A 26,142-nucleotide genomic window follows, 5' to 3' on the forward strand; every position below is an offset into this window, starting at 1 on the left:
GGAGCTTCGTACTTTTGAGGAGCTAAAGAAACAAGGATTTGGCAATTCCATGGAGGCTGGAGTGTCTAAAAGATGTCCAGCGACAGCAAGAAAGAGAAAAGACCACACTTCCCAGGCTGCTTTCAGTACCTAATCTGAGTAATTTAAATGAATAGGACACACTTTTGATAAGCAGATGCCAAACTGAGAGGACAGTTTAAATCGCAGTAAAAAATATCAAGAGTTTTAAGCGACAGCGACAGCAACAGCAAGAAAGAGAAAAGGAACTTCAACAAAGGTGTAGATTTGCTGCTGGAGAAAGAGACTTTCAAGTCAAAATATTGAAACATCCTTTGCATTTTGTTATAGAAAGAATTAGATACTGGTTTCCATCCTCTGGAAGAATGGAGCTGATGTTTATGTTCATCAAACCATTTGCCTGTTATCTGTGACTTTTCATTTATTGTTTGTTTTGAATGGATTCCATCATCTGGATTCTTTATGTATAAACTCTGGCTCCACAAGAATTTTTAGAGGTTAATTCATTAAGAAAATTAGCCTCCTTTTAGTAATGTCATGTTCACTTTTTTTTTTAGTTTTGACCTTTAAAAATCATATTTTTTATTTTTGAAGTGTTCTTAAATGTGTTGCCTGTGAATATAAATTCTTGAATAAAAACTAACTGTAAAATTTTTTACTGTAAAATTGTTTTCTTTCATTTAGGACATTTTAAGATTTTTATTGAAAGCTTCTTAGAAAATAAGGATTATCAGCCCTTAGACAAGCTCAAACATTATTATTTTGTTGTAAGGATATGTTGGAAATATCCAATGGTGAAGCAACAGATTATTTAGCTGGAGCTCCAACACATCACCTCATAGCCCATAGTCAAAGGCATCAGGACTATTTTGAAAGAAGAGATCAAAGAAGCCATTAAATGTCTTCACATCAGTGAGGAGAGCTTCGACTGTGGGGTCCTTCTTCATGGCGGTGACCCACAGCTTCAGAGCAGGGGTGTGGTCCAGGCAGCTGTGCAACAGAAAAAGAAGCATGAGCAGAACAAAGGGGGAGGTGCCAGAAAACATTAATACCTATTAATGTGTTCATTTTGCTGTTTTATTTTGTTTTTCTTCCAATTCACCTCCACAGAAGAACCTAGCTTTAGCTTCAAAAGATATGAGGCACTTATTTTTTTAATTTAAGAAACAGGCATTAAAACAACCACATAGATATTACACCTAATACTACTTCAAAGGAGGCTAACGCTGAGAGGGCATCAAAAGACTAAAGCCAGCTGGTTTTCCGTGCCTCAAGGAAAAGGTGTTAGTCACACTGCAGAAGTGCTGCTAGATTTCCCAAGCCTCATGGACACAAAGGAAAGATTCCTCATCACTAGAACTGCAAATGGTCCTGGATGCTCTTAGCAGGAATCAGATGAGCTTTTATTCAGTTGTTCACCTGCCTAAATAAACTGGGTACTCGAGTATTGCTGTAAGGATGCTCACTTCTTGCTGACCACTCTTTATGACGACCTTCCACATCTATCTTGATCTATCTCGCTAGTTAGATATTTCTTGCACATTAAAGAGTCCTGGCATTGTGATATTTGAATAAAATGTACAGCAGGCTGTATTTTTAACAGGTAACCTCTGTGAGGCCAGGCAGGAAGAAAAAAGCCAAGTGGCTGCCAAAGTGTGCTATGGTTTTCAGACTACCTTAAGCAATCAGGACCAAGTCGGTATTGTACCAAAAAACCCCTTAGATCTGGAGAACCGTCAAAAGATAACTGGACTCATAAGCCTACAAGAACACATTCAAGGGAGTAAAGCAGAAATCTGGGTAGAACTTAGCCCTTGGTAAGTGGCAGAACAATTCATTTATATTTAATACAACAATATCTTACTTTAAAAACTGGTCCTTATGCATACATGAATAGACAATTGAGACTGGAGAGGCTTGATAAAGGAATGACAAATCGTTATTTGTATCACAGTATTTTTATGGTAAATAGTTTTGAAGTTATGTTGAATTTTGTTCTGAAAGTTTGTTATAAAGCTGTTTCCCAAAAAAAGAGAAGATGGCTCTCTATCACAGCCCACAAAAAACTAAAGAATAAATAAATAATACATTACTCCAACAATAATTATGCTGTATCTATCATGAAGTCTACCACAAAAAGCAGTCAGATATCTTACTCAGTTATCCCATATGATTCCAACCGTTCAAACCAGGGCCAGATGAGGTAATCAACCATAGATATAGAGTTTCCACCAAGGAAAGTTGTCTTCTGCCGGGTAAGAACCTGAAAAATTGGACAAGACAAAACTTAAGGGTTTTTTTAATGTACTTATTATAATACCTACAAGACAGCAGAAACATCAGTCAGACCACAATTCCCAGGCTGCTTTCAGTTACATGTGCTTACATGCTGCTTTCTCTCAGTACCTAATCTGAGCAATTTAAATAAATAGGACACACTTTTGATAAGCAGATGCCAAACTGAGAGGACAGTTTAAATCGCAGTAAAAAATATCAAGAGTTTTAAGAAGTTAAGGGCTAGGTTAAGGTTGAATTAGATTTGGCTGCATCACCAAAGACACTTAGCCACACTGAACTACAAGGGTGGCATGATTTCCATAAATGTGACCTACAAATGGCAGCCTACACTCTCCACTTCTGACCATGCAAACCATAAAAATGAACCAATTTTTAAAGAATTAAGGAGAAGCACCTGAACACTCCTCTAACAGATTCCAAGGATGCATTCAGCTCCTTGAATCCTATAGGAACACTGAAACAGGCAAACTGGGATGGGTGGAAAGTTATAGCCAAGCAGTGCTAGCACAGCCCCAAGCCCAGCAGGGTAGCCCCAAGCCCAGCAGGGTGGCCCCAGCCCAGAGTTGAAGGGCCCTAGGCAAAGAAAGCCCAAAGAGACTGTGAAGCCCCATGAAAGGAGCCCAGCATCCAAGAGCAAGGGGAAAGGCATCTGGCAGAGCCTAACTCGGTGGGCAGCTCTGGGGCCCCCAGCAAAACCCAACTCTACAAGAGCCATAGAGTCCCTGGAAGAAGGAGCCTAGTCCTGGCCAACACACTCAGGACCAGGCAAGGTCTGCCCAGGCCATTCAGGAGTGCAGCAGCAGTGCATTACCCAAGCACAGGCCCCAAACCTAGAAGCTGCTGAAATAAGCAAACCAAGGAAAACACCAAATCTACAAGGAAATATCTTGGACTAAGAGCTACACAGAAGGTAAACCCTGAAAAATAGAGCAACCTCACAAGTGGAGAGAATCTATCCACAAGAACTACAAGTGAAAAGGATTATGGGAAGATGGTGGAGTAGGTCAGAAAACTGCAAGCTCTCAAGGTTTTCCCCCACAAAAGAGTCAAAATAGCACCTTCGGGTGAACAAAGTGTGGGTGGAGACAAAGGAGAATAGGGGTACAATCCATGTCTTCCTGGAAAATCTACTGTTACATATTTCAAATCCTCGCTTTATATTCTGCTACACACACACAGCATGCTTTTTTCTTGCTCACTTTGTATTTAAGTTTCAATACTTAAGCTTATGATATGTTTTGTTTCTTTTCTCTATTCTGTATTTGTGTTCTGGCCCTTGAGTCTGAAATAAAATTTAAATTAAAAAAAAAAAAAGAACTACAAGTGTACCTGGAAAAAAATGAAGCAAGAGATACAAAATAGAAGAGCCAGGCAGGAAATAAGGCAAACAGAACTGATACTTTAGAACAGATAGTGGAAAACTTCACCCCAAAACTGAATGCAATGAAAATTAGAATAGGGCCAAAAAGAAAATGACTATATGAGACAATAAGAAATATTAAAACAAAATCAAAAGATTGAAAAACAGAAGAAAAGATAAGAAATGTAATAATAAAAACCTGGAAAACAGGTCAAGGAGAGATGATCTAAAAATTATTAGACTATCTAAAAACATGACTATTAAAAAAAGCCTGAATATCATATTTCAAGACATTGTAAATGAAAATTTTCCAGAACTTTTAGAACTAAAGGGGCAAGTAAAAATATTATGTATACCAATTATCTTGTGAAAGAAACTTCAACATAAAAATTTCAGGAAAATTACAGCCAAAATCTAGAGCTTACAAGTAAAAGAAAAAATATTACAAGTAATCAAAAAGCTGTTGTTTGTCCTTCGATCTTGAAGAGGACCATAACATCAGGAAGGTGATGCCATGACTTGCAGGTGAATTGGATTTAAGTGAGGGAGGGCTGTGCAAAGTCACCAGCTTCACTTTCTCCTCCAGAGACATCTAGGTCCAATGCAAGGTATTGATCAGGACAACTGGAGATGGCCCCCGATGCAGTGGAAGACCTTGGCCTTTTTAAGCTAAGGTTTTTCTGAGTTCTCACAGTCAAAAAGTAAGAGTTCAAGTAAGGATTATATAAAATTTGACACTTGTCACTATAAAGAAGAGAGAATCTGGAATACGGTATTCCAAGATGCAAAAGATAAGAGCTTACAAAATATAAAAAACAAATTATAATTTTACAGGGGGAAAATATGGACGATTAAGGAAACATTTCTGATAAATTAGCCAGAATTGAGTAGATATTGTGAAATGGAAATGTAGGAGCAAAGAAAAGCATAGAAAAATATATACATTTGTTTAAATGGAAGGGAGTATGTGGGGATTAACTGTTTATATCCTTACAGTGGGGTAGTGGAGAGTTAAGAAACAAATGCATTCTCCTAATGCTAATAACTTTAAGGGCCATAGAGTAAAGTCAACATGACAGATGGCCTATGGGTGGTTTTGTTCTGTTTTGATGGCCTCAGTAAAAGACAAAAATAGGAGGGACAGAAGATTATACCGGGAAAGGAGGAAAAAGGAGAAAGAAATCATTATCGTATAATATAAGCACATAAGATGAAGAGTGTTTAATCATGGTGGAAGGATCAAGGAGAGAAGAATGTCAAGATGAGAATTAAAAGGACAGGAAGAATAAAAACCAGGCAACGGGAAGAAAAGAGGTGCAACACAGAAGAAATGAGCCATTTTCATTTATAGATCACAATTGTCAGACAAACTCTTTCTCTTTTACCCCCTTTTTATTTATAAAGTAGAAAGCTGGAACAGAGAAAGGAAAAAGTATGAGAACACAGGAGAGAGGGAAATACACATTAACAATCATAATCAGGAACATGAATGAGATGAACTCCCCCATAAAAGGGAATATAGTATCAGTATGGATCAGAAAACACAATCTAACAATATGCTGTTTATGACAACATATAAATGTCTATAACAATATATTCTATGTATAGATGTATATTTTATTGTATATAAGGACTGATATGACTACAGAGAAAAATAACTTTGAAAGACTTAAGAACTCTAATTAATGCAATGATAAACTATGAATCTAGAGGACTGAAAAACACAGGATGAGAGACGTGCATTTTTGGATATGTACAACGTCGGAGATTGTTTTCCTGGACTATACGTATTTTTTTTTTTGGACTATGCATATTTATGATAAGGGTTTTATTTTTTATTTCTTAAAATTGTTCAATTGAGGGAAGCAGTGAAAGGGAGAGATAAATAAAGGCTTATAAAAAAATTTAAAGACGCTTATGGGCTAATTCTACAGGCAAGTCAGACCAAAAGCGACAAGAAATTCTGAAGAAGCCAGCATAACAATTCTGATGAGAAAGGAAAAATTGCACAGGGAACTCATCTACCAACTATATCTTAACTAGACATGTATAAAATATGGCTGCAAGAACAGGTAATGGAAAATGGACATAGAGCACGACATAATCCTTTGAGTATAGTGTGAAGAATGCTAAAGCTTTAGATCAATTGAGGTTAGCAAGGAAAAATAAAAATAAGAAAAGGTAAATATTTTAAAGTATACGAAAGAAAGGATAGAACCCCATCTTGGGATGGTTGGAATGGTAAAAGAAATAAAACAAAGCTGCTCAACTCTTATTTTGCTTGTTTTCTCTATCAAAAAGAATGTTCTTTGACCTGGAAAAGAGAGAATAAAAATGAGTAATGTAGAATTAATATTCAAGATAAATGGGGAGAGAGAGAGCATCTAGCTATCCTTGATAAGCTTAAGTCAAAAGGCCCAGATGATGGGACACTTTTTCTCTCCACAGTATTGGAAAAGGCAAACATTTCCCCAGTTTTGAAAAAAGAATGTCTGCAGACTACAGTTCAGTAGGTTTGATTTAAATTCTTGGCAAAAATCTGGAATGGATTATGAAAATGATAGTGAGTGAACATATGGAGGAGGAAGCCGTGCTCATAAAGAGCAAGCAGCACTTCATGAAGAACACATCTCTCAAGTCTAACCTCATTTTTTGACAGGAGAATATTACAGATACAATCTACCTGGATTTAACAAAGTATTTGACAAAATCTTTTATGCTGTTTTTGCACAAGAGATAGAAAGATTTGGGCTAGATTAACAGCAAAGTTAGGTAGATTTAGAACTGGTTGTATGACCAGATACAAAAAGCAACAACAAATGGCTCAATACATTTGCTGGGAGATGGAGAGGGAGGGAGGAAGGAAAGAGCGAGTTGTAAACCTAGACCTTATAGACTCTAATCTACTATGCTCCATACTCACTGAATTCCAAAAAAAAGTTGGCTGTAAAATGAATCATGTTTAAAAGCTCTACCAGAACTTACTATTTATAAAGGAATCCTCTGGGAAATTCTTTGGTAAAATGAAAAGCGTATTTTGGAAAATGAAAGGCAATGTAGTATAATGGAAAAAGGATACTAGACACCTTGCAATTAGGATGCCTCAGTTCCTATCCCAGTTTCAATAAGTACTCGCTGTGCAACCATAGGTAAGTCATTTGATGTCTTAGAATATTTATCTAAAAAATGGATAATACTACTACCGTATGATCAAACAACTTTTTACTAATGAAGTCCACTAAGAGAAGTCACCAGGTTCAGACACTGGTTAGTTATCCTAGGTCCAATAACCATCAAAATATCAATAGAAACCACATTTAATCCAATGTTATACCAATACTTCAGTGCAAGACCCTCAAATTAGGTAGTGGACAACTACTCAGACCTAGGTTAGCTAACAATTGATAATCACGCTATGGAGTTAACTAATCTCTGCTGAGACGTCTGACTGATACAAGGCAGCATGTCATAGTGGACAATGATGAAATTGGAGATGACCTGGATAATGATGACCTGGGTTCAAATCCTGCCTTGGACACTTACTCACTATGTGAACCTGAGCAAATCACCAAATCTCGTCTATAAATCTCATCTATAAAGTGAGGGCATTCGATTCAATGATCACTAAGACTCCTTCCAGCGCTAAACCTGTGATCCTGTCAATAAGAAACTATGGTTTTCAGTACAAATTCTTCTCATTAAAAACGAAAATTGCTTAACTTGCTCTGTTTGTTGAATGAATGAATGATAGGTAAAACAGGTTAAATGTCCTTTGGTACAAAGGTACCAAAAACCATCTATCCATACCAAAATCATGTAAAAGACAGGCATCCGGGATTTTAGATAGTTAATCTGACCTAGGTTCTACTTGTTAAGAGCCCAAACGAAGACATCTCTCCTCCCTTTCATGACTAAACTCCTTGAGAAAGCCATTTACAGTAAGTGCCCCCCCCTTCCTCTCCTCTCCCTATCTGGCTTGACCTCATCATTCAACTGAACAAACTGCTCTATCCAGAGCTACTAATGATCTCTTTAACTGCCAAGTGTAATGGACTTTTTTCAGTCCTCACCCTTCTTGCCCTCTTCGTAGCTTTGCCACTGCTGAAAATCCTCTCCTGAAGATACATTTTCCTCTCCAGGTTTTCATGACACTTTTCTCCCCTGATTTGCCTCCTACCTGTCTGACTGCTCCTTCTCAGGCTCCTTTGCTGGATCTTCAACTAGGTCACACCCCCTAAATGTGAGTGCCCCTCCCCCAAGGGTCTATCCTGGGTCTTCTCTTCTTTTTCTGTACTCTCTCAATCGGTTATCTCATCAGCTCCCACCAGTTCAATGGTCACCTCTAAGCTGGTGATGCCTAGATCTCTTTATCCAACCCTAACCACTCTCCTGACCTCCGAGCTCACACCAGTAACTACTTACTGAACATCCTCAACTGCATATCCCATAGAAATCTCAAATTCAATATGTCCAAAATAGACACTGTCTTTCCTCCAGAACCCTCCCCTTTTCTGAACTTTCCCATTGTTGTCAAGGGCACCACCATCCTCCAACTCATCCAGGCTTGCAATCACTATGTCATGCTCGACTCCTTACTTGGACTTACCCACATATCCAATTAGTTACCAAGTCTTGCTTTTTCCATCACAGTATCTCTCATATATGTCCCCCTCTCTCCTCTGAAACAGCCACCACTCTTACCTAGATTACCACTCATCACCCCTGGACTACTGCAACAATCTTCTCATTGGTTTTCCTGCCTCAAGTCTCTCCCCAATCCTGACCATCCTCCACTCAGCCAGAAAAGTGATCTTCTTAAAGCTTAGGTCTGACCTCATCCTCTCTACTCAGTAGACTGGAGTGCTCACCATCATTAAATGTAAAATCTTGTTTAGCTTTTCACACCTTTCCACTCTTCTTATACTTTATTCTTCGCCATATATGCTATGATCAGGAACACCAGCCCTCTTGCTGTTCCTCACATGTTACACTATCTCTTGACCCCATGCCTCTTCACTGGTTGTCCCTGATGCCCATAATGCCATGCTTCCTCATGTCTACCTCCTGGCATCCTTAAAGACTCAGCTCAAATCTCACCTTCTGGAAAAGGCCTATTCCAATCACTTCCACTGCCTTCACTCTGATATTACTTCCAATTTACACTGCGTATATACACATGTGTGTATATAACATATATAAATATAGAATCCTATACACACAGCACAAATATGTCATATATGTGTACAAATATAGAAATCCTATATGTGAGCATGTACATATATATATACACATATATGTATACACAATAATCAACTTAAGTAAAGGAAAAATACGAATTCCCCAAACCTACAAGGTAAAATCCTACAGTCACACCTTACCCTTGAAAATTTCTTAAATAGAACATAAAGTACTTTTCCACTATCTTTAAATAAGTTGTAGGTAGAAAGGACCTAAAGGTTCTTTAAAAGAATGTGTATCAGAAAACATGGATTTAAGATGGCTGCTACAGAAATTACTGAAGGTAGATCATAGTCAGCCAGGTGGCTGTACTGGAAAGAGGCAGAAATAAGGAGTTCCATCAAGAGGAGAACAAAGTCTGGCAAGAAAACTGATCAGGTAAAATTTCTTGGAAGAGCTTCTTCATACCCACCTAGCTGTGATTATTTTACAGGAGGATCAGCCAGCTACATAACTGCTTCTTCCTGCTTCACTGTGAGGAAAGTGAAGATACAAAGAGGTCAAAGGCAAGAGAGCCAATGAGTTGACCAGGAATGTTGGGAAGACCAACAAGGGCCTCCCTCCTTTGAGACTGAAGCAGAACAAATAAACTGTCTATGGATATAAGAAGAGGAGAATCTGGATCAGGGCTGTCCAACCTTAGCTTTTTATTGAAACAACAGACAATATATTTTGATTTGCCATTGTAATGGGAGCTCTGTGGTAGCTTGGCTTCCTTTACTAAAGCATTTATGTAAATTTCCATGCTTGTAGGTGGGCCACATAAATTGCACTGCAGGCCGCATTTTGGACAGCCCTGATCTAGATGATAAGACGGTCATACTATATAAGGATGGAGCCTACACTGACTTAGGGAGCAGCAGATTCCTATCTCCCATCCATCCCACACTGACTCCAGGGCATCCATAGAATGGCAGTCTTCTGTCTTTTTCTTTTCTCTCCCCTCTCTGTCTTTTTGTCTCTCACCCAATGGGATAATTTAATTCAAGTCAAAGGCACTGCCATTCTATTAAATGTCTACTATACACACAGAACAAATTTAGGGGGAGGGGGGAGAAAGGATGATAAATTTCAGTTTTGATACCTGTCCTCAGGGAGCTTACAGTTTAGTAGAGGGCTGAGACAGACAACTATAATATACCATATTATATGCATAATAACTACATTAGAGAGTTATAAAATAATGTACTACATGTTAGGTTGAGGGAAAGGCTGTTCCTAAGTAGAACTGGGGATAGGCTAAGGGAAGGCTTCCCAGAAGAGGCATACTACATACTTCACAAAGTTTTGAAAATGTCTAGAAAGAATTAAAGAAACGTGAAGTTATTATTTTTATATTATTTAGTCATTAGCCCCTTGGAAGCACCAAAGAAGCAGTTTGGTAAAACAAGTGATGGAAGTGGGAGGTGAGAGGAATTAGAAATTAGAAACTAGAGAACTTATTTGGAATTAGAAACCTATCTTTACTTCAAGTCCTTAGGGGAATTGAGGTTCCTATTTCTTAATCCCAGCCTGGTTAAATCTTACAGGTTTGAAAGGATTAGCACAATCTTAACAACAAAGGATCTGGTGAATCAGGCATGGGGCTGGAAGTCAAAACACTTCTATTGTTAGACAATCCAGATAAGCTTTCTGCTACCCTTGCCCCACAGAAAGCTATTATCTGTGGTTAAATGTAACAAGAAAATTGCAGTGAAGCAGGTGGAACTGAAAAGGAAGTACAGGACAAAGTGAGGTGATGCACTATTCGCGTCATCCATCCTTCTGTACATATGCTGGTAAGGGGCTCTTTGGTCAAGAGATTCCATGTACTAGGCATCAGACACCGTAAAGGCAGATACATTACTAGAGTTAAAGGCTCCCCCTTGTGGACAGCAGAGGTGAGAAGCAAAGGGCATAAAATCACAGATGTAAAAGATAAAAGGTTTCTTTGAGATGTTCTAACAACTTCACTTTACAATTAAGGAAACTGACACCCAGACGGGTTAAATGATTTGCCTGAGGTTACACAGGTAGTAAGTTATGTCAGCATTGTGCCTTGTACACAGTAATAAATGCTAGATGGTTGGTCTTAGCTGTTCTTCTCCTGAACAATAAACAAATAAATCAAAAACCCCTAGATCTACCAATCAATCCATTAAGAAGCACCTTTAAAAAAAGCACCTATTACGTGCCAGGGACCATGCTATGTGGTGAGAATACAAATACAAGTACTGAAATGAGCCTTACTCTCAAAAGAGCTTACGTTCTAATGGGCAGGGAGACAGTACATATGTAAGCATACATGAAGAAAATAAACTCAAGGGAGGGGAGCACTTGCAGCTCGGGGAAATCAGGAAAGGCTTCAGAAGGAAGATGGCAGTGTATTTGAGCTGCTTCCTAAAGTGATTCTGTGAGGCAGAGATGAGGAGGGAGCAGATTCCAGGCACGGGCGATGGTCAATGCAGAGTCATGGAGATGGGAGATGGGAATGAACTACAAGGAACAGAGAGAAGGTCCATTTGGCTGGATCACAGACAGGACAGCAATGTATAATAAAGCTGGAAAGATGGGTAGTAGACAGATTGTGAAGGGTCTTAAAAGCTAAATAGAGGAGCTGATCTTTTATCCCAGAAGCAACCAGAAGCTACTGGAATTCATGGAGTAGAGGAGGTCAGATCTTCATCTACGGAAACTCATTTTGGCAGCTGTACAGAGGATGGGCTGGTGAAAGGAGAGACTGGAGGAGGAGAGAGAGATGTTGAAGAGGTAGAAATGACAAGATTTGGTAAGTGATTGCATATTTGGGGTGGGAATAAAGAGTCAAAGACAAAACTGAGATTACGAACCTGGGAAAGTAGAAGAATGATAGTGCCTTTGACTGAAAAGAAAGTTTGGAAGCGGGGAGAGGAAGATGAGTTCTGTTTCTGGACATGAGGAGTTTGAAATGTCCACAGGGCATCCAATTTGAAACCTGGTGATATGAGACTCAAAGTCAGGAGAGAAGCTGGGGCTGGATGGAGAGATCTGTAAGTCATCAGCACAGAGATAGCAACCAAGCTCATCTAGAGCTGAAAGGAACTTCAGAAGCCATCTAGTCTAACTCCTTTATTTTATGGATAAGGAAAATGAGGCCCAGGGAGTAAGCATCAGGGGCAGGATTTGAACCTGGATCTCCTGACTCCACAATCACTGCTCTTTTTACTATAATTTTGCAAGTCGAATTCAGGGTAGAAGCAAAAGACTCTACTTCAGTTGATCATTTCCCCAACTTTTACAGCTGCCCTCTTGTTGCCTTCACGTTCATCCTGTGTGACAACTTCAAAGACGGCAGCTTTTCCTCCCTAGAGGGTTGAAGGGCCTAGAAAATTCTGTGAGAACAAACTGTAATTAACTGAATAGGGAGTGTGGGTATACTTTAAATGTCAACTATTATACTTGTTGAAGAGGAAAAAAGCTTTATCCCCTAAGAGGTAAATTTCTTATTAAAAGCTGAAAGTCCGTGACAAGCACAAAACCAAAGATTAATCACTGGACTACACAGCAGGACAAGTGATGGCTCCTTCTAGGTTCATAGGAGATGACTAAAATCGGAGATAAAAAGCTGCATTCATTCTGTGAAGTACAGGTAACTTTCATTCAGGCATGGCAAAAGCCAATGAGGAGTTAAAGACAATGATGTCTCGTAAAAACGAAGAGATAGACTGAGTAAAGATGAGTTGTTCTATAGTAAGAAGTGTCAAAAAAATCTGATTTCAGAAGCTGGATTATTAATTTCTGTGGGAGAATTCAAAGCTTTGCTAATATAAGTGAATTAAGACGCCCTCATATTGGGTTGGATTAAAACAAAATTTACTGGTAAGGAAAAAGCATGGATGGATCTAAAATAGGAGACAATGACTAATTTAACCTCAAGAAATAACCTATTTCTAACGAGACCTACCAAATCTGAATCCAACTAGAGCAACACAAGTATTCAGAATGATGGATGAGACAAAGAATTCTAACTAAGAGAAGTTACCAAGCCTAGACACTGCTTTTACCCTGGTTCCAATGATCACTAATGGCTCAATGGACACATTTGAACCCATGTTAGATTAATACCTAGGACTGCGACTCCTACATCACGTTGGTGACAACTACTTAAGTCTAAGGTGGATGGCAATGGATATTCTATGGTTCCATCAATTCCGCTACAAGAAAAAGGTGTTAATTTTTCTTCTTATATAGAGGCCTGACTGATAAACTTCATGAGAAACTTCATTCTATCAGTGCTCAAGTTGCTTAATCTCTATTTTCTGAATCAATGATTGGACAAGACATAAAACAGATTAAATTTTCTTTGGTATAATATTACTATAAAACGTCTATGGATGCCAGAATCATGTAAATGAAAATAACAGCTAGGATTTCAAAGGGCTAACTTGACCGGGCTCTACTTGTTTAAAAAAAAAAGTAGTAGAGAGATTAAAACCAGGACTTGCCTAAGGAAAACAAAATAAGAAGAAAAAACATTGTATGACAGAGGGTGGTTCTCTCACTGGAAATGTGACTGACAAATTAGGGAGTATTACACCCAAGCAAAATGAAACAGAATAAGTAGGTTTGGGGCAAGGCTTCAACTCAAATGATGGAAAAATAATCACCCCCACAGTTGTGAGATATAATTCATTTTTGGCCATTACTCAGATTCTAATCAGTATTAATCAGCTCAGTATGATTCCATACAGGGTTATGATTATCAGAAATTATTTTGTTATTAAGTGACACATTCATCTAGTAATACATATTTAGTCATTCATCTAATAATAGGTATAAGAATAAATATATACTAATTGATACTTTACACAAATCATGTAGGAATAATTAGACAAAGTAGGTTGTTACAGAAGGCCTCTATAGCCTCATATTCACCAGTTCTTTACTAGCCATAAGGCTTACTTGTGTCACCATGAGAATGCTGACAAAAACATCTCCATCTTGTTTTGATCAAGCTCCGTGACCAAAAACAAGCATGAGTGGCGCGATACAGAAAGTCCCTCAATGTGTGTCTGGTATCTATGTATGCCTTGTACCATCTCCTCTTGCTCAATATGAGGAGGAATCCACCCATCAGTGGAGAGATTCCACGCTTTACCCAAACTGTGACCTCCGCGCCTCTACCCTGACATACCATTTCTAGCTGATGCACCATTTTTGGTCCTCAAAGCAAGGTCTATCAACCAATGGAATTCTGTATCTTGTGTAGCCCCTGTAGAGTGTTCAGGTATTGAACCTGGTATCAAACCCTATAAAAACAAGGTCCTGGGGACCAGGGGCATCTCAGATTGTGAGGAAGGTCTGGGGGCCAGGTCTCTTTAATAAAGTGCTATTGGCTTGGAGCTCTGCCTCAGTTTCTCTTTTTGTAGTCTGGGTATTACTGTCTCCATACGGTAAAGAATTATGCAGTGATAAGTCAGAAAGAACAGTGCCACTCCAGAGAAGTTAACTTACAGAGGAAAAAGGCAGCCAGCCCACTGCACAATCTCAGATTGCAAGAAGTCACTTCAACTCTCAGGGCCCAAGTTTCCTTAACTGCAAAATGGCAAAGTTTTTTCCTCCTTTAAGATAGATCCAGCTCTAAATTTATGGGATGGATCAAGAATTAGATAATAACCATCTAAGAGGTTTGAAAAAGGAGGTATTTATCTTATTTTTTCAAATGTGTGTATGTATCATTTCTAACAGCACTGACATATGTACTTTTTAAATCATTTTTTTTTTCATTACTTGTGAGAAGTGCTACTTTTTGGTTTTGATCAGACTTTTGATTTCACTGGTACAGATAAGGCACTCCCTCTGCCAATGCATATGGGCACCTGTCCTTCAAGATTAATCATAGGGAGCTGCTTGGAACCCTGAGTCACACAGCCAGTCATGTGCCAGAGGTGAGATTTGAACCCAGGTCTTCCTAACCTAAAGCAGCACTTCTTAAACTGTGAGTCGAGACCTCACGTGAGGTCTTGTGAGGACCCATAGTTTAAGAAGCACCAAGGGGGAGGGGGTCGAGTGGAAAAAGTTTAAGAAGCCTTGAAAGAACAACTCTCACTCCACTACACCAGAAGTGTCAAATTCTCCCCAGTGCAGCCCCAGCTAGATAAAATGCGGATGGGAAATGTTTAACAAAATAAATAAAAATGTAATCTGTGGTTTTCTCAGTCAATATGTGGCCTGGAGGAATCCATTTCTACTTAAGTTTGATATCTGAACATTGCCTCTAAAATGTTTTTTAAATACAATTACTTGTTGGAGAAACTATTATCTTTGCTTAATCGTTCACCTCATTAGTCATAGAACCTAGATAAAATGGAGTAAGTAAAAAGAAAAAGGAAGGAAAGGAAAAAAACAACTCTTCTTAGTTGGAGGCAATGTGACTCAATGCCTACAATACTGAACTTGGAGTCCAGACCGTGGTTCAGATCTTACCTACAATATTTACTAGCTGTGTTAGGTGATTCACTTCAACTCTCTGAGCCTCAGTTTCTCCGTCTATAAAATGGAGATAATATGTACAGTACCTACCTCCCAGGGCTGTTGTGAGGCTCAAATGAGATAATGTATGGAAAACACTTTGCAGAACTTACAGCAGTATATGTATACACACACACACACACACACACACATATATATGTCACTTGTTATTATTATTCACCTTTGAACACAGTCCAGTGCTGAAGCAAGGACTACCAAGCTCCACATTTCCACAGGTTACTGGCCTCATTAGCAAACTATTCTAACTTTCTGGCCGGTTAAGAAAAGCTAATGCGGGGCACAGGAATGCTGAGCAAGTTCTCTGTTCCAGGGTTTTCAGGACCAAGCACAGATTTGTCATCCCAGATACTGCAAGTGTCAACTCATCAGCACAGAAAGAGGGGAGCAGGGGAATTTCTGTACTCAACAAGGTCTGACGGGCTACAATAAGCCTTGTGCAGGAAGGTGGAGAAAGGTCTGAGGGGTCTATCTCGTATCCTTTACCACACTGTGACTCACACAGGAGAAGGCAATGAACATTCTTTACCTCCTCCAGTTTGCTGAATTCCTTACGGAGTTCTGCTTTCTGAGTGGTGCAGTCTTCCCCATTTCGTCCTGCTACAAGAATACTCTTCGACAAAGATGGTACCTAGAAAGAAAACAGAAATTCTTTTATTAATTTAAGGATAACCCTATTTTCCTTCTTCATTTAAAACACTAGTGGAGCCTTCTTAGTTCAATATTCTAAAGAAGCTATTATTTATTTTTTTATTTACAACTAGGCAGCTAGGTAGGTCATGGTATAGAGTGCTGGGCCTGGAGTCAGGAAGACCTAAGTTCAAATTCAACCTCAGACACTTATACTAGCTCGGTGACTCTGGAAGTCATGTAACCTGTTTCCCCCAGTTTCCTCATCTGTAAAATGGAAATGATAAACAGCACCTACCTCCAAGAATTGTTGCGAAGATCAAATGAGGTAATAATTGAAAAGCACTTAGCACAGTACTTGGCACACAGTAGACACTATATAAACGTTAACTAGTAGCCCCTGAGTAAATGAATTCCTCCACTGACAAAAGGACACAGCCCCCCAGGAGCATGAAGAGACAGTCTTCACAATCGGTTGTGGCCAAATTACGTGATCGCTGGTTGGGCCCACTGTCTGATGATGGGCCTCCAATCTTAGTCCTTGTATGACACTACAGATGGACTGTCATTAGGGCCTTACTTAGGCTTAGCAAGACTTGCCAGTTTGCTCCTCTGAAGCAGGTAAACCTAGGGTCACCTCTTTGCTGTGACAAGACACTAAAGATATTTAGTGTTACTCTTGAACTTTAAATTTGTGACATTACACTTATTTTGTAGGCTTTCCAATGTATTATTCATCCCTATGTTCCAGGAGATAAAGTATGGGAGGGGAGTAAGAGCGGGGGGGGGGGGGGGGGGAGAGGAGGGAGGAGAGAGACCTTAAAAGGGTGTTGTACATAACCCATACATAACTGATTTTCTTATAATCATCAGGAATTTAGAGGCCCAACTAGTTTTCATTCCGAGTCAAACCAAGCAGTCGATTGCCTTGCTACTTTTTCTCCCTTTTTCTCTCAGATCTCTCATAAGCCACACAGTTTTATCCTATTACCTCCTATAAGGCACTCCCCACCCCCAATCTCTATTTTCTATATCCAACTGAGTGTGTATATTATTCCTTCTTTGAGCCAAATCTGATGAGAGTAAGGCTCACTGTGCTAGGGTGGCCTGGCCTAGTTGCACCTACTGTGCTCTGGGTTCTGGGGCTGGCAATTTGTCTTCTTGCAAAACCTCAAAGGGGAATATGAATTGATCTCAAGCCCAATTCTTTACCTCTACTGTAACAGCTCTTTTGCGCCTCTTCATGTGGTATACTTTACCCTACTGTGCCTTTCCCTTTCCTCTTCTCCCAGTACAATCCTTTTGTTCTACCTCTAATTTTTTTTTATCATCACATCAAAGTCAACTTATACCCACACACTCTATTTGTATATACCCCTTCTAACTGCCTTAATAGAGATACAGTTCTCAAGAGTTATAAGTACCATCTTCCCATGTGGGGATGTAAATAGTTCAGCCTTATTGAATAACATAGGTTGTTTTCCCTGTTGACTTTTTTTTTTTAAATTATAAGTTTTATTTTTATTTTTAGTTTACAACACTCAATTCCACAAGTTTTGGGGTTCCAAATTTTCTTTCCCTCCCTCTCCTCCCACCTCCCTCCCAAGACAGCATGTAATCCAATGTAGGTTCTACCTATACCTTCACATTGAACTTCTTTACATAGTAGTCCAGTTGTAAAGAAGAATTATAACCAATATGAGAAAAAAGAAACAAAACCAAAAAAGAAGAAAAACAAAGAGAGCAAATAGTTTCCCTTAATCTGCATTCAGACTCCATAATTCTTTCTCTGGATGTGCATAACTTTTTCCATCATGAGTCTTCTGGAGCTGTCTCTGAACCTTGCATTGATGAGAAGAGCCAAGTCTACCAAAGTTAGTCCTTACAGATAATGTATGTCCGTAATCGTGTATGATGATCTCCTGGTTCTGCTCCCCTCACTCAGCATTAGTTCATATATGTCTTTCCAGGTTATAATGAAGTCTGTCTGCTCCTCATTTCTTATAGAACAATAGTATTCCATTACATTCATATACCACAATTTGTTTGGCCATTCCCCAATTGATAGGAATCCCCCTGATTTCCAATTCTTTGCCACCACAAAAAGAGCTGCTATAAATATTTTTGTACACATGGGTCCCTTTCCCACTTACGTGATCTCTTTGGGATATAGCCCTAGAAGTGGTATTGCTGGGTCAAGAAGTGGTATTGCTTCTCCTGAGTCTTGTATTTGAAGATTGAATTTTCTACTCAGCTCTGGTCCTTTCACCAGGAAAGTTTTAAAGTCCTCTATTTTACTGAATATCCATCTTTTCTCCTGAAAGATAATGCTCAATTTTGCTGGATAGTTGATTCTTTATTGTAATCCAAGCTTTGCCTTCCAGAATATCATATTCCAAGCCCTCCAATCCTTTAATGTAGAAGCTGCTAAATCCTGTGTAATCCTGACTGTGACTCACTGATATCTGAATTGTTTCTTTCTAGTTGGTTGCATCTCATTTTCCTTGACTTGATAATTCTGGGATCTGGCTATAATATTCCTTGGAGTTTTCAATTTGGGATCTCTTCCAGGAGGTGACCAGTAGATTCTTTTAATTACTATTTTACCCTCTGGTTCTAGGATATCAGAGCAGTTCTCCTTGATAGTTTCTTGAAAGATGATATCTAGGCTCTTTTTTTGATCATGGCTTTCAGGTCATCCAGTAATTCTTAAATTATCTCTCCTGGATCTATTTTCCAAGTCAGTCAGTTTTCCAAAAAAGTATTTTAATTTTCTTCTATTTTTTTTCGGTCTTCAATTTTGTTGGACTGATTCTTGATGTCTCATGGAGTCATTAGCTTCTACTTGCCAATTCTAATTTTTAAAGAATTATTTTCTTCAGTGAGCTTTTGTACCTCTTTTTCCATTTGGCCAATTCTACTTTTTAAGAAGTTTTCTTCTTCAGTGGCTTTTTTTTCCCATTTGACGAGATGTATTTTTTTAAGAAATTATTTTCTTCAGGCAATTTTTGTCTTTCTTTGACTCTCTTTTGCATACCTCTCATTTCTTTTCCCAATTTTTCTCCTACCTCTCTTATTTGATTTTTAAAATCCTTTTTGAATTCTTCCAAGAAGGCTTTCTGGACTTGAGACCAATTCATATTCCCCTCTGAGGTTTCGCATGTAGGCATTTTGACACTGTTGTGTTTTGATTTTCCCCGTCATCATAGAAGCTTTCTACGATCAGGGTTCTTTTCTGTTTCTTGCTCATTTTTTGGCCTATTTCGTGGCTTTTAAAGTTGACCTCTGCACCTGGGGGACAGGGACACTGTCCGAAGCTGTCCTGCTGTGGGCCAAAGGCCTGGTCACTGGTTTTTTGTTCCAGGGCCTCGGGTGCTGGTGGCTTGCTCATCATGCTAGGGTGGCCTGGCCTAGTTGTACCTACTGTGCTCTGGATTCTGGGACTGACAATTTGCCTTCTGCACTGGGGCTAGAGGGCTCGCAGATGGCCTGCTGAGCCAGAACCTCAGGGCCTGGACTGCTGATCTGTGCTGTGGCTAAGAGCTTCCCACTGGCTTGCCCGAACACCGTGTGCGCTGGGCTGTGCTCCCCTTTTACCCAAGTTAGAAAGACCTTTTCTGAAGTCCCTCCAAGTTATCTTAAGGTGGAAAATTCTCTCGCTCCATCTTTTTGCAGGTTTTTTTTGCTCCAGAATCTGTCAGAGGCTTGATTTAACACTGTTTCCCAGGGAAACTGGAAAGAGCTCAGGCAACTTCCTGGCTTTTCTCCAGCATCTTAGCTCCACCTCCAGCCATAAATTCTTAATGGTATTGTCTTTAGCATGAACTTTAAGCTTTGATGTTCACTCTTCTTGCCTCAAGACAAAATCATGCTCCAGGTAGAGGGTACAGAGGATAGGGCGGCGCAGCATCTGGAGTCAGAAAGTCCTGAGTTAAAATCCAATCTTAGACATTTACTAGCTGCGTGACCCTGGACAAATCACTTAATCTTTTGCCTCAGCTTCCTCACCTACAAAGTGGGGTAATAATAGCGCTCATCACCCAAGGTTGTTGTGAGGATAAAATAATATTTGTGAAGATCTTTGTAAACCTTTAAGTGCCGCATAAACGCTATTACTGCTGCTATTATTATTATATAGACTGTCCTAAAAGTACTCCCAAATGCTGAGCAACAGAAATATAACCTGAGGCTGCTATCTGCAAAGGGTGAACATATACCAGTTAATCATTTCTCACCTTTGGTAATAATGGTCATATTAGCTTCCATACTAGCTACTATTCAGAATAATATTCAATATACTCCTCTTCCTTTCCAACCAGTGGCAGGGACGGGGAGGGACAGGTATTTTTAAATGAAAGGAAATATTATCATTGATGTGGCTCAAGTTCATATAGAAAGAATAGATCGGAAAGGATTCTAGGAAGATGACAGAATAGGCCAGAGAATTTCAAGTTCTCCAGATTTCCCCCACAAACTAGACAAAATAGCGCCTCAGGGTAAGCTATAAAAACTAATAGGAGTTGGGGCAGAGCAGAAGTCTTCCTGGGACAATCAACAAAAATCCCAGGACTGAGGTTTGGTCCCAGTGAAGTGTAAAGACCTCCAGGCTAGTTCTGCTGAAACAGCAAGCAGGGAGCCCTAGGGCTAGCTGGGCTGGGAGGTAACCTAGTCCCAAGCCACAGAAATTTTCACATCCTGAACAGTGAAGGGAGTTGGGCATCTGAGCAGGAGAAGATTGAGGATATCTCTGCTGATAAGGGATGCCAGGCCCAGCTGTGCTGCCAAGATGCAGCCCTGGGTGAGAGGAACCAGCACAAGCCTGTTGAGTGCAGTGGGGTGGGGACGCTGCTGGCTGTGGGCACTTATAGGAGGGCAGAGTTCTTGGTTTTTGCTCTAGGTCAGAAGAAAGAACTGAAGGGAGATCTAAGGCCATAGACACCATCCCCCATACCCCAGGACTAGAGGTAGTTACAGTAACAAACTGCTAGAAATTTTTTAAAAAATGAGCAGGCAAAAGAGCAAGAACCCAACCATAGGAAGTTACTATGGGAATAGAGAGGACCTGGGTTTGTCTTCAGAAGAGGACACTGAAACCAAAAAAAAGCCTCTCCTAAACCAAAGAGTAATGTCAAATGGTCACCTGCCCAAAAAGAATTCATAGAAGAACTTTAAAAAGACTTTAAAAATCAAATGAGATTGAGGAAAAAATTTTTAAAATAGAAAGTGGAACATCTCATAAAAAATTATCTAGAGAACAAATCAAAAAGAGGAGAATAAAGAATAAAAGAGAAGAATAATCAGACTACCTGAAAGCTACAATCAAAATAATAATCTTGATACAACAGTACAAGAAATAATTAAAGGAACAGTATATATTGAAAAGCAAAGGAATTGGGGTTGCGGTCAAAAATATCATACCCTGCAAAGTTAAACATAATCCTGAATGAAAAAAATGGATGTTCAATGAATTGCCAGACTAAGAATTTCGATGCAAAAGACCTGAAATCAATAGAAAATTTAACATATAAGATCAAAGACAAATACAAGCTAAATATCAAAAACTTATAAGACTGATTGTTTTTTATACAAGAAAGAAAGATTGGGATAGATTTGAGTATGATGTGATACTAAAAAGTAAACCGTCTAGGAAAAGGTAAAAGGGTAATTATCTTATACAGATGAGGTGCAAGAAGAATTGACACAGAGGAATTAGATGAGGGAGGAGGGCTGGTAGTTCTGGAATCCTACTCTCATTGGGAATGAGTTAAAGAGGGAACAATACATACATATCTAGAAGGGTATAAAAATTTTCTAAATTCAGAAAGAAATAAAAGGTTAAGGGGATAGGGAGCAGGGAGAAGATAAGGGAGGGATTCCAGGGTGGGGGTAGAGGATAAGGGAGGGAACTCTGGTGCCGGGTAGGTTAAGTAATAGGAGGGGCAAGGTAGTGGATAGAAGTAGAGGATTCAGGAGGGATAGGAAATAGGAGATACACACAAACATAAAATAAAGATCAGAAGTGGAATTTATTAGAGAAAAAAAGCAGGCGTAGTAATCACGATCTCAGACAAAGTTAAAGCTAGAATACATTTAATCAAAAGAGAAAAAAAGGGAAATTATACCATATGTCAGCCGTATTAATCAATATTGTTTTAGACTACTTAAAATAACCAGATAGTATAAGGTTGGAATATTGCTGTGGTACAGAAAACAATGAGTTGGTGCACTTAGAAAAATATGGAGAGACTTGGACCTCAGAGAAACAGAGGACAAACAAGTATAGTATGGTCTTACACGAATGTATACGTCTATACAAGAGTATGATTACAGATATCTTAGTGTATATATGTGTAAGTGTACAGATGTATACATAGACTTGTGTCTATGTATACATGTATGCATATGTGTATATGTGTGTGCGTGTGTATGCATATATGTATATACAGAGACAGGAATATATCCCTCCCTTAATTGTAGCCTTTCTGGAGGAGGCTGGAAAGAAAGGAAGAAAAAAAAGGAACAAAGTAAAAAGTGCACAGCAGAGAAAAAAAGAAAATTTACAAGGAAGCAAAGAAAAGATGGACAGCTCTGAACACAACGTGTAGAATTTATTACACAGGCTTTCTTGAAAAGGAAATTTATTGTTGTATATTTGAATCCTCTCTTATGTTCTGCTGTGCACATGGCAATGGTTTTTTTTTCTTTTTTTATTTTGTATTTAAGTTTTAGTATTTAAGTTTAAAATAAATTAATTAAAAATGTAACTTAAAAAAAACTTATTGGAGATTAAAAAAAATTACCTTAGAAAATAACTCCAAAGTCATCTTTTGTAAAGCTTTCTCATATGGATCTTCTGGAAACAGCTTCTTTCCTGGATAAACTTCATCTAAGTATTCACAAATGATGGTAGAGTCATGTATCAGCTGACCCTTACTGGTCTCCAGAAGTGGTACTAGACCAAGGGGATGTTTCTTAAAGAACCATTCAGGCTTGTTTTTCAAGTTAATATTGATGACCTCATGCCTTGAAAGATAGAAGAAAATAAAATGATGTCAAGAGTTACCATGTTGAATACTGATACATCACTAGTCTCACATTACCAACTCTATTGGTGTACCTCCAAGTGGATGTCCTGTGGGCATCTCAAACTCAACACGTCCTCCCCTTCAAATCCTCCCTTCATTCTGATTTCTCTTTTTAAGTGTGAGAAATGTGGTTTTGGGGATCACTGGACTTCCCCAAATCGTGAGAACACACGGCTTTGGGGATCATTGGACTTCCTAGGCAGGGCCAAAGTCCTGAGGAAGGACCCTGTGATAAGCCCTAGGGAAGGCTGTACAGACCACAGGACTCCCAGAGGAAGACCAAGTGGTAGCCCCCCCCCTTAATTTGTGGGGATCACAGGGCCTCCTAGGGGGTCAGGGTCAGACCCTAGGGAAGACCCAAGTGATGGCCTCTTAGGATGGCAGTAAGATCACAAGGCTCCTGAGACACAGCTGGAAGTCCCAAGTGATGTCCCCTTAAGAAGGCTGTGCAGACCACAGGGTTCCCCAAGGGAATCCGGAGTAGTAGCCCTCTTAACACCACAGTGGGGATCACAGGACACCCCAAGACAAGATCCAGGAGTAGGCCTGGCGAGCTTCCGCTGCCTACTGCTTCCCTTCACTTGAGCTTAGGAAGATCCATGTGATTTACCCATTCTCACCCAAAGAACTCAAGACCAGAGTGGGCTGAGGAAGGCATTTTATTACACTGCTCAAGAGAGCTGGTGAAGTGCTCATGCAAACACTCACACTGATACAGCTGCAGAAGCAGAGGTAACCATTCCTTCCACTCCTGCTAGAGTTACGGTTAGTTTACAATCTTTATTTTTTTACATAGCTTTCCTAGGTTATACAGTTTATACAGGTAGGATAATAAGGATACAGAAGCATAAGTGAAGTTAATTAGATTTTCCTTGTCTTAGTTTAGGATTAAACTATATTCTTTTACTTCCCCTACTTTCCCTCTTTAACATATGCAAATTATGCGAATCAGTAGGCCAGGATTCTAGACCAAGACCAGACCCTAGATAAGCTTGAACTGGTTCAAGCGGGTTTGGCCTCTCTAATTCCCCAGACTGCCTTCTCAAAAAGCATTCACATGCGTACAAGCCTCTGACCTCTCACCTGACCGACCTTGAAGCCTGGTTTCTGCTAAAGCTGGGGTAGGGGAGGGCGGGGAAGCACACCTTTAGTTCTGTGGAAACAAAACTCCTCCTCCCATTTCTTACATAAGGAACCACTATTCTTCCACTCCCCTAGATCTGCATCTTCAGTTATCTTTGTTTCTCTCCTTCACCTTTCACAAACAGTTCTAAGTTTTGTCCTTTCTACCTCTGTATTTAATATATCTCCAACCCAATCTCTTCTCTCCACTCCCACAACCACCATCCTAGTCCAAGAAGGTCTTCATCACCTCTAACTTAAACTACTGCAGTGAGTCCCATAATATGTCTCCTTTCATTTAGTCTTTCCCTTTTCCAATCCATCCTCCACACAGCTGCCAAATTGATATGCCTAATGTACTGGTCTCATCGTGTCACTCCTTTGTATCCTTACCCAATTAACACAATAACTGGCACATAATATGGGCTTAATACGTCTGTTGAATGAATATTCAAGTAAGGATTTAATCCTCTGGGTATAAAAAATAAACTATTAAATAATATTGTCAAATGACTTAAAAATTTGTTGTGAAAATATTTTGTAAAGAAAAAAATTGGGTGTGTATTACAGGAAACTGACAAAGCACAGATCGAATACTAAATATTAGGGAACATGCAAAAGGAGATATGAGGATAAATAGTAAGATTAGGCCTTCAAAGCGTTTATAACGTACAAGAAATAAGATGCGTTCACAGGTAAGTGGAATGCAAGCCACAACTCATATAATTAAAAGATGGTTCGTTGATTGACTCCCAAACTGCTTTCTTTAATTTCAAGAACGCCCCCTGGCCACAAAGAGTCACAGAAACTACAATTAACTAAGGGTTCAGCCCCCGCCTGGAGCTTGCTCACTTGATTCCTTTGGCCTTCAGGATGAGCCGGGTTCTTTCCGAGAAGGGGCAGAATCTCATGCTGTACACCCGGATGACTCCCAGCGGCACGGGGCCGGGCTGAGCGCTGCCTGCAAAAAGCCCCAGCATTAGGTGAGCTCCCTGGGCCGGGAGTCCCTGCCCCGCGCCCGCCTCCCGCCGCCCAGAAAAGCGACCCGAGAGCGGCGAGGTGGCTTCTGGTGTCCGCTTGCAAGGGAAGGAGCAGAGGCCAAGCCAGCCCGGGAAAACGCCGCCGGAGCCCCGGCGAGGGAGGCCCAGGTGATGCTGCGGCTTTTCTGGGGGCCCAGGTCGCGGCCCCCGAACAGCCCCCGCGGGACTCACCTATTCCCAGGCTGCGGACGGACTCGCCGGACATGGTGTCTCCCGGTACCTGCAGCCGCTTCTCAAGCCTGCTGTTACTGCTGCTGTTGCGCGAACCGGATGGGGCTGTTTCTGGGGTTGGCTCCTCCCTTCTCCAGAATCTGCGGGGTTGCCTCGGGGCAATCTGGGGGTGGAGGCGGGGCTGGTAGAGAGCCGGACACCCGGGGGCTCGAGGGAGCCTGCTCTTTTTCTCTGGGCCTAGAGTGAAGAGGAACGCCTCGCTTCTCTCTCCCCTCTTAAAGCTGAGAAGCCTATACTAAGGTTTGGCTAAAGCTGGAGGCAGGCTATACAAACGATCCAGTCCCTTGGTATTTTCCATAAGGATCTAGCAGCCACAGCTTACCTGGTTTGGGTCATTCTTTTCTAGTCTTTATTTATAGAACTCATTTAATAAGATCTTCAAATAGCAACACTTGCTTTTTCTCTAGTTCTCAGGAAAATCGTTTCTCACTCAAAGTAACATTTTTACACTTCAGAGCTTATCCTGGTCAATAATAAGCACATAGGTGGTGTCCACTTTATCTTCATGTATCGCATCAAAGGAGGAAGGTAGTTTCTCTCCAAGCTAGAAACGTCTTGAATCCTAGAATGTTAAATAAAATTCTGTCTGACAAACGAGCCTAAACTCATTATT

At 40.0% G+C, this 26,142-nt stretch overlaps 1 protein-coding gene across 1 annotated transcript; it reads right to left on the reverse strand.

Moving 5' to 3' along the window:
• Positions 1 to 688: 688 nt before the first annotated feature.
• LOC118830344 (glutathione S-transferase omega-1-like) lies at positions 689 to 25,798 on the reverse strand. The gene is made up of 6 exons (XM_036737298.1): positions 25,470 to 25,798; positions 25,111 to 25,219; positions 22,852 to 23,074; positions 15,951 to 16,052; positions 2,175 to 2,281; positions 689 to 1,008 (listed from the first exon to the last, which is right to left on the reverse strand). The coding sequence occupies exons 1-6, from the start codon at positions 25,501 to 25,503 to the stop codon at positions 855 to 857; spliced, it is 729 nt and encodes a 242-aa protein (XP_036593193.1). The 5' UTR covers positions 25,504 to 25,798; the 3' UTR covers positions 689 to 854.
• Positions 25,799 to 26,142: the final 344 nt, after the last annotated feature.

The sequence above is a fragment of the Trichosurus vulpecula genome, chromosome 8 (genome assembly GCF_011100635.1).
Source record: "Trichosurus vulpecula isolate mTriVul1 chromosome 8, mTriVul1.pri, whole genome shotgun sequence".
NCBI lineage: Eukaryota > Metazoa > Chordata > Mammalia > Diprotodontia > Phalangeridae > Trichosurus > Trichosurus vulpecula.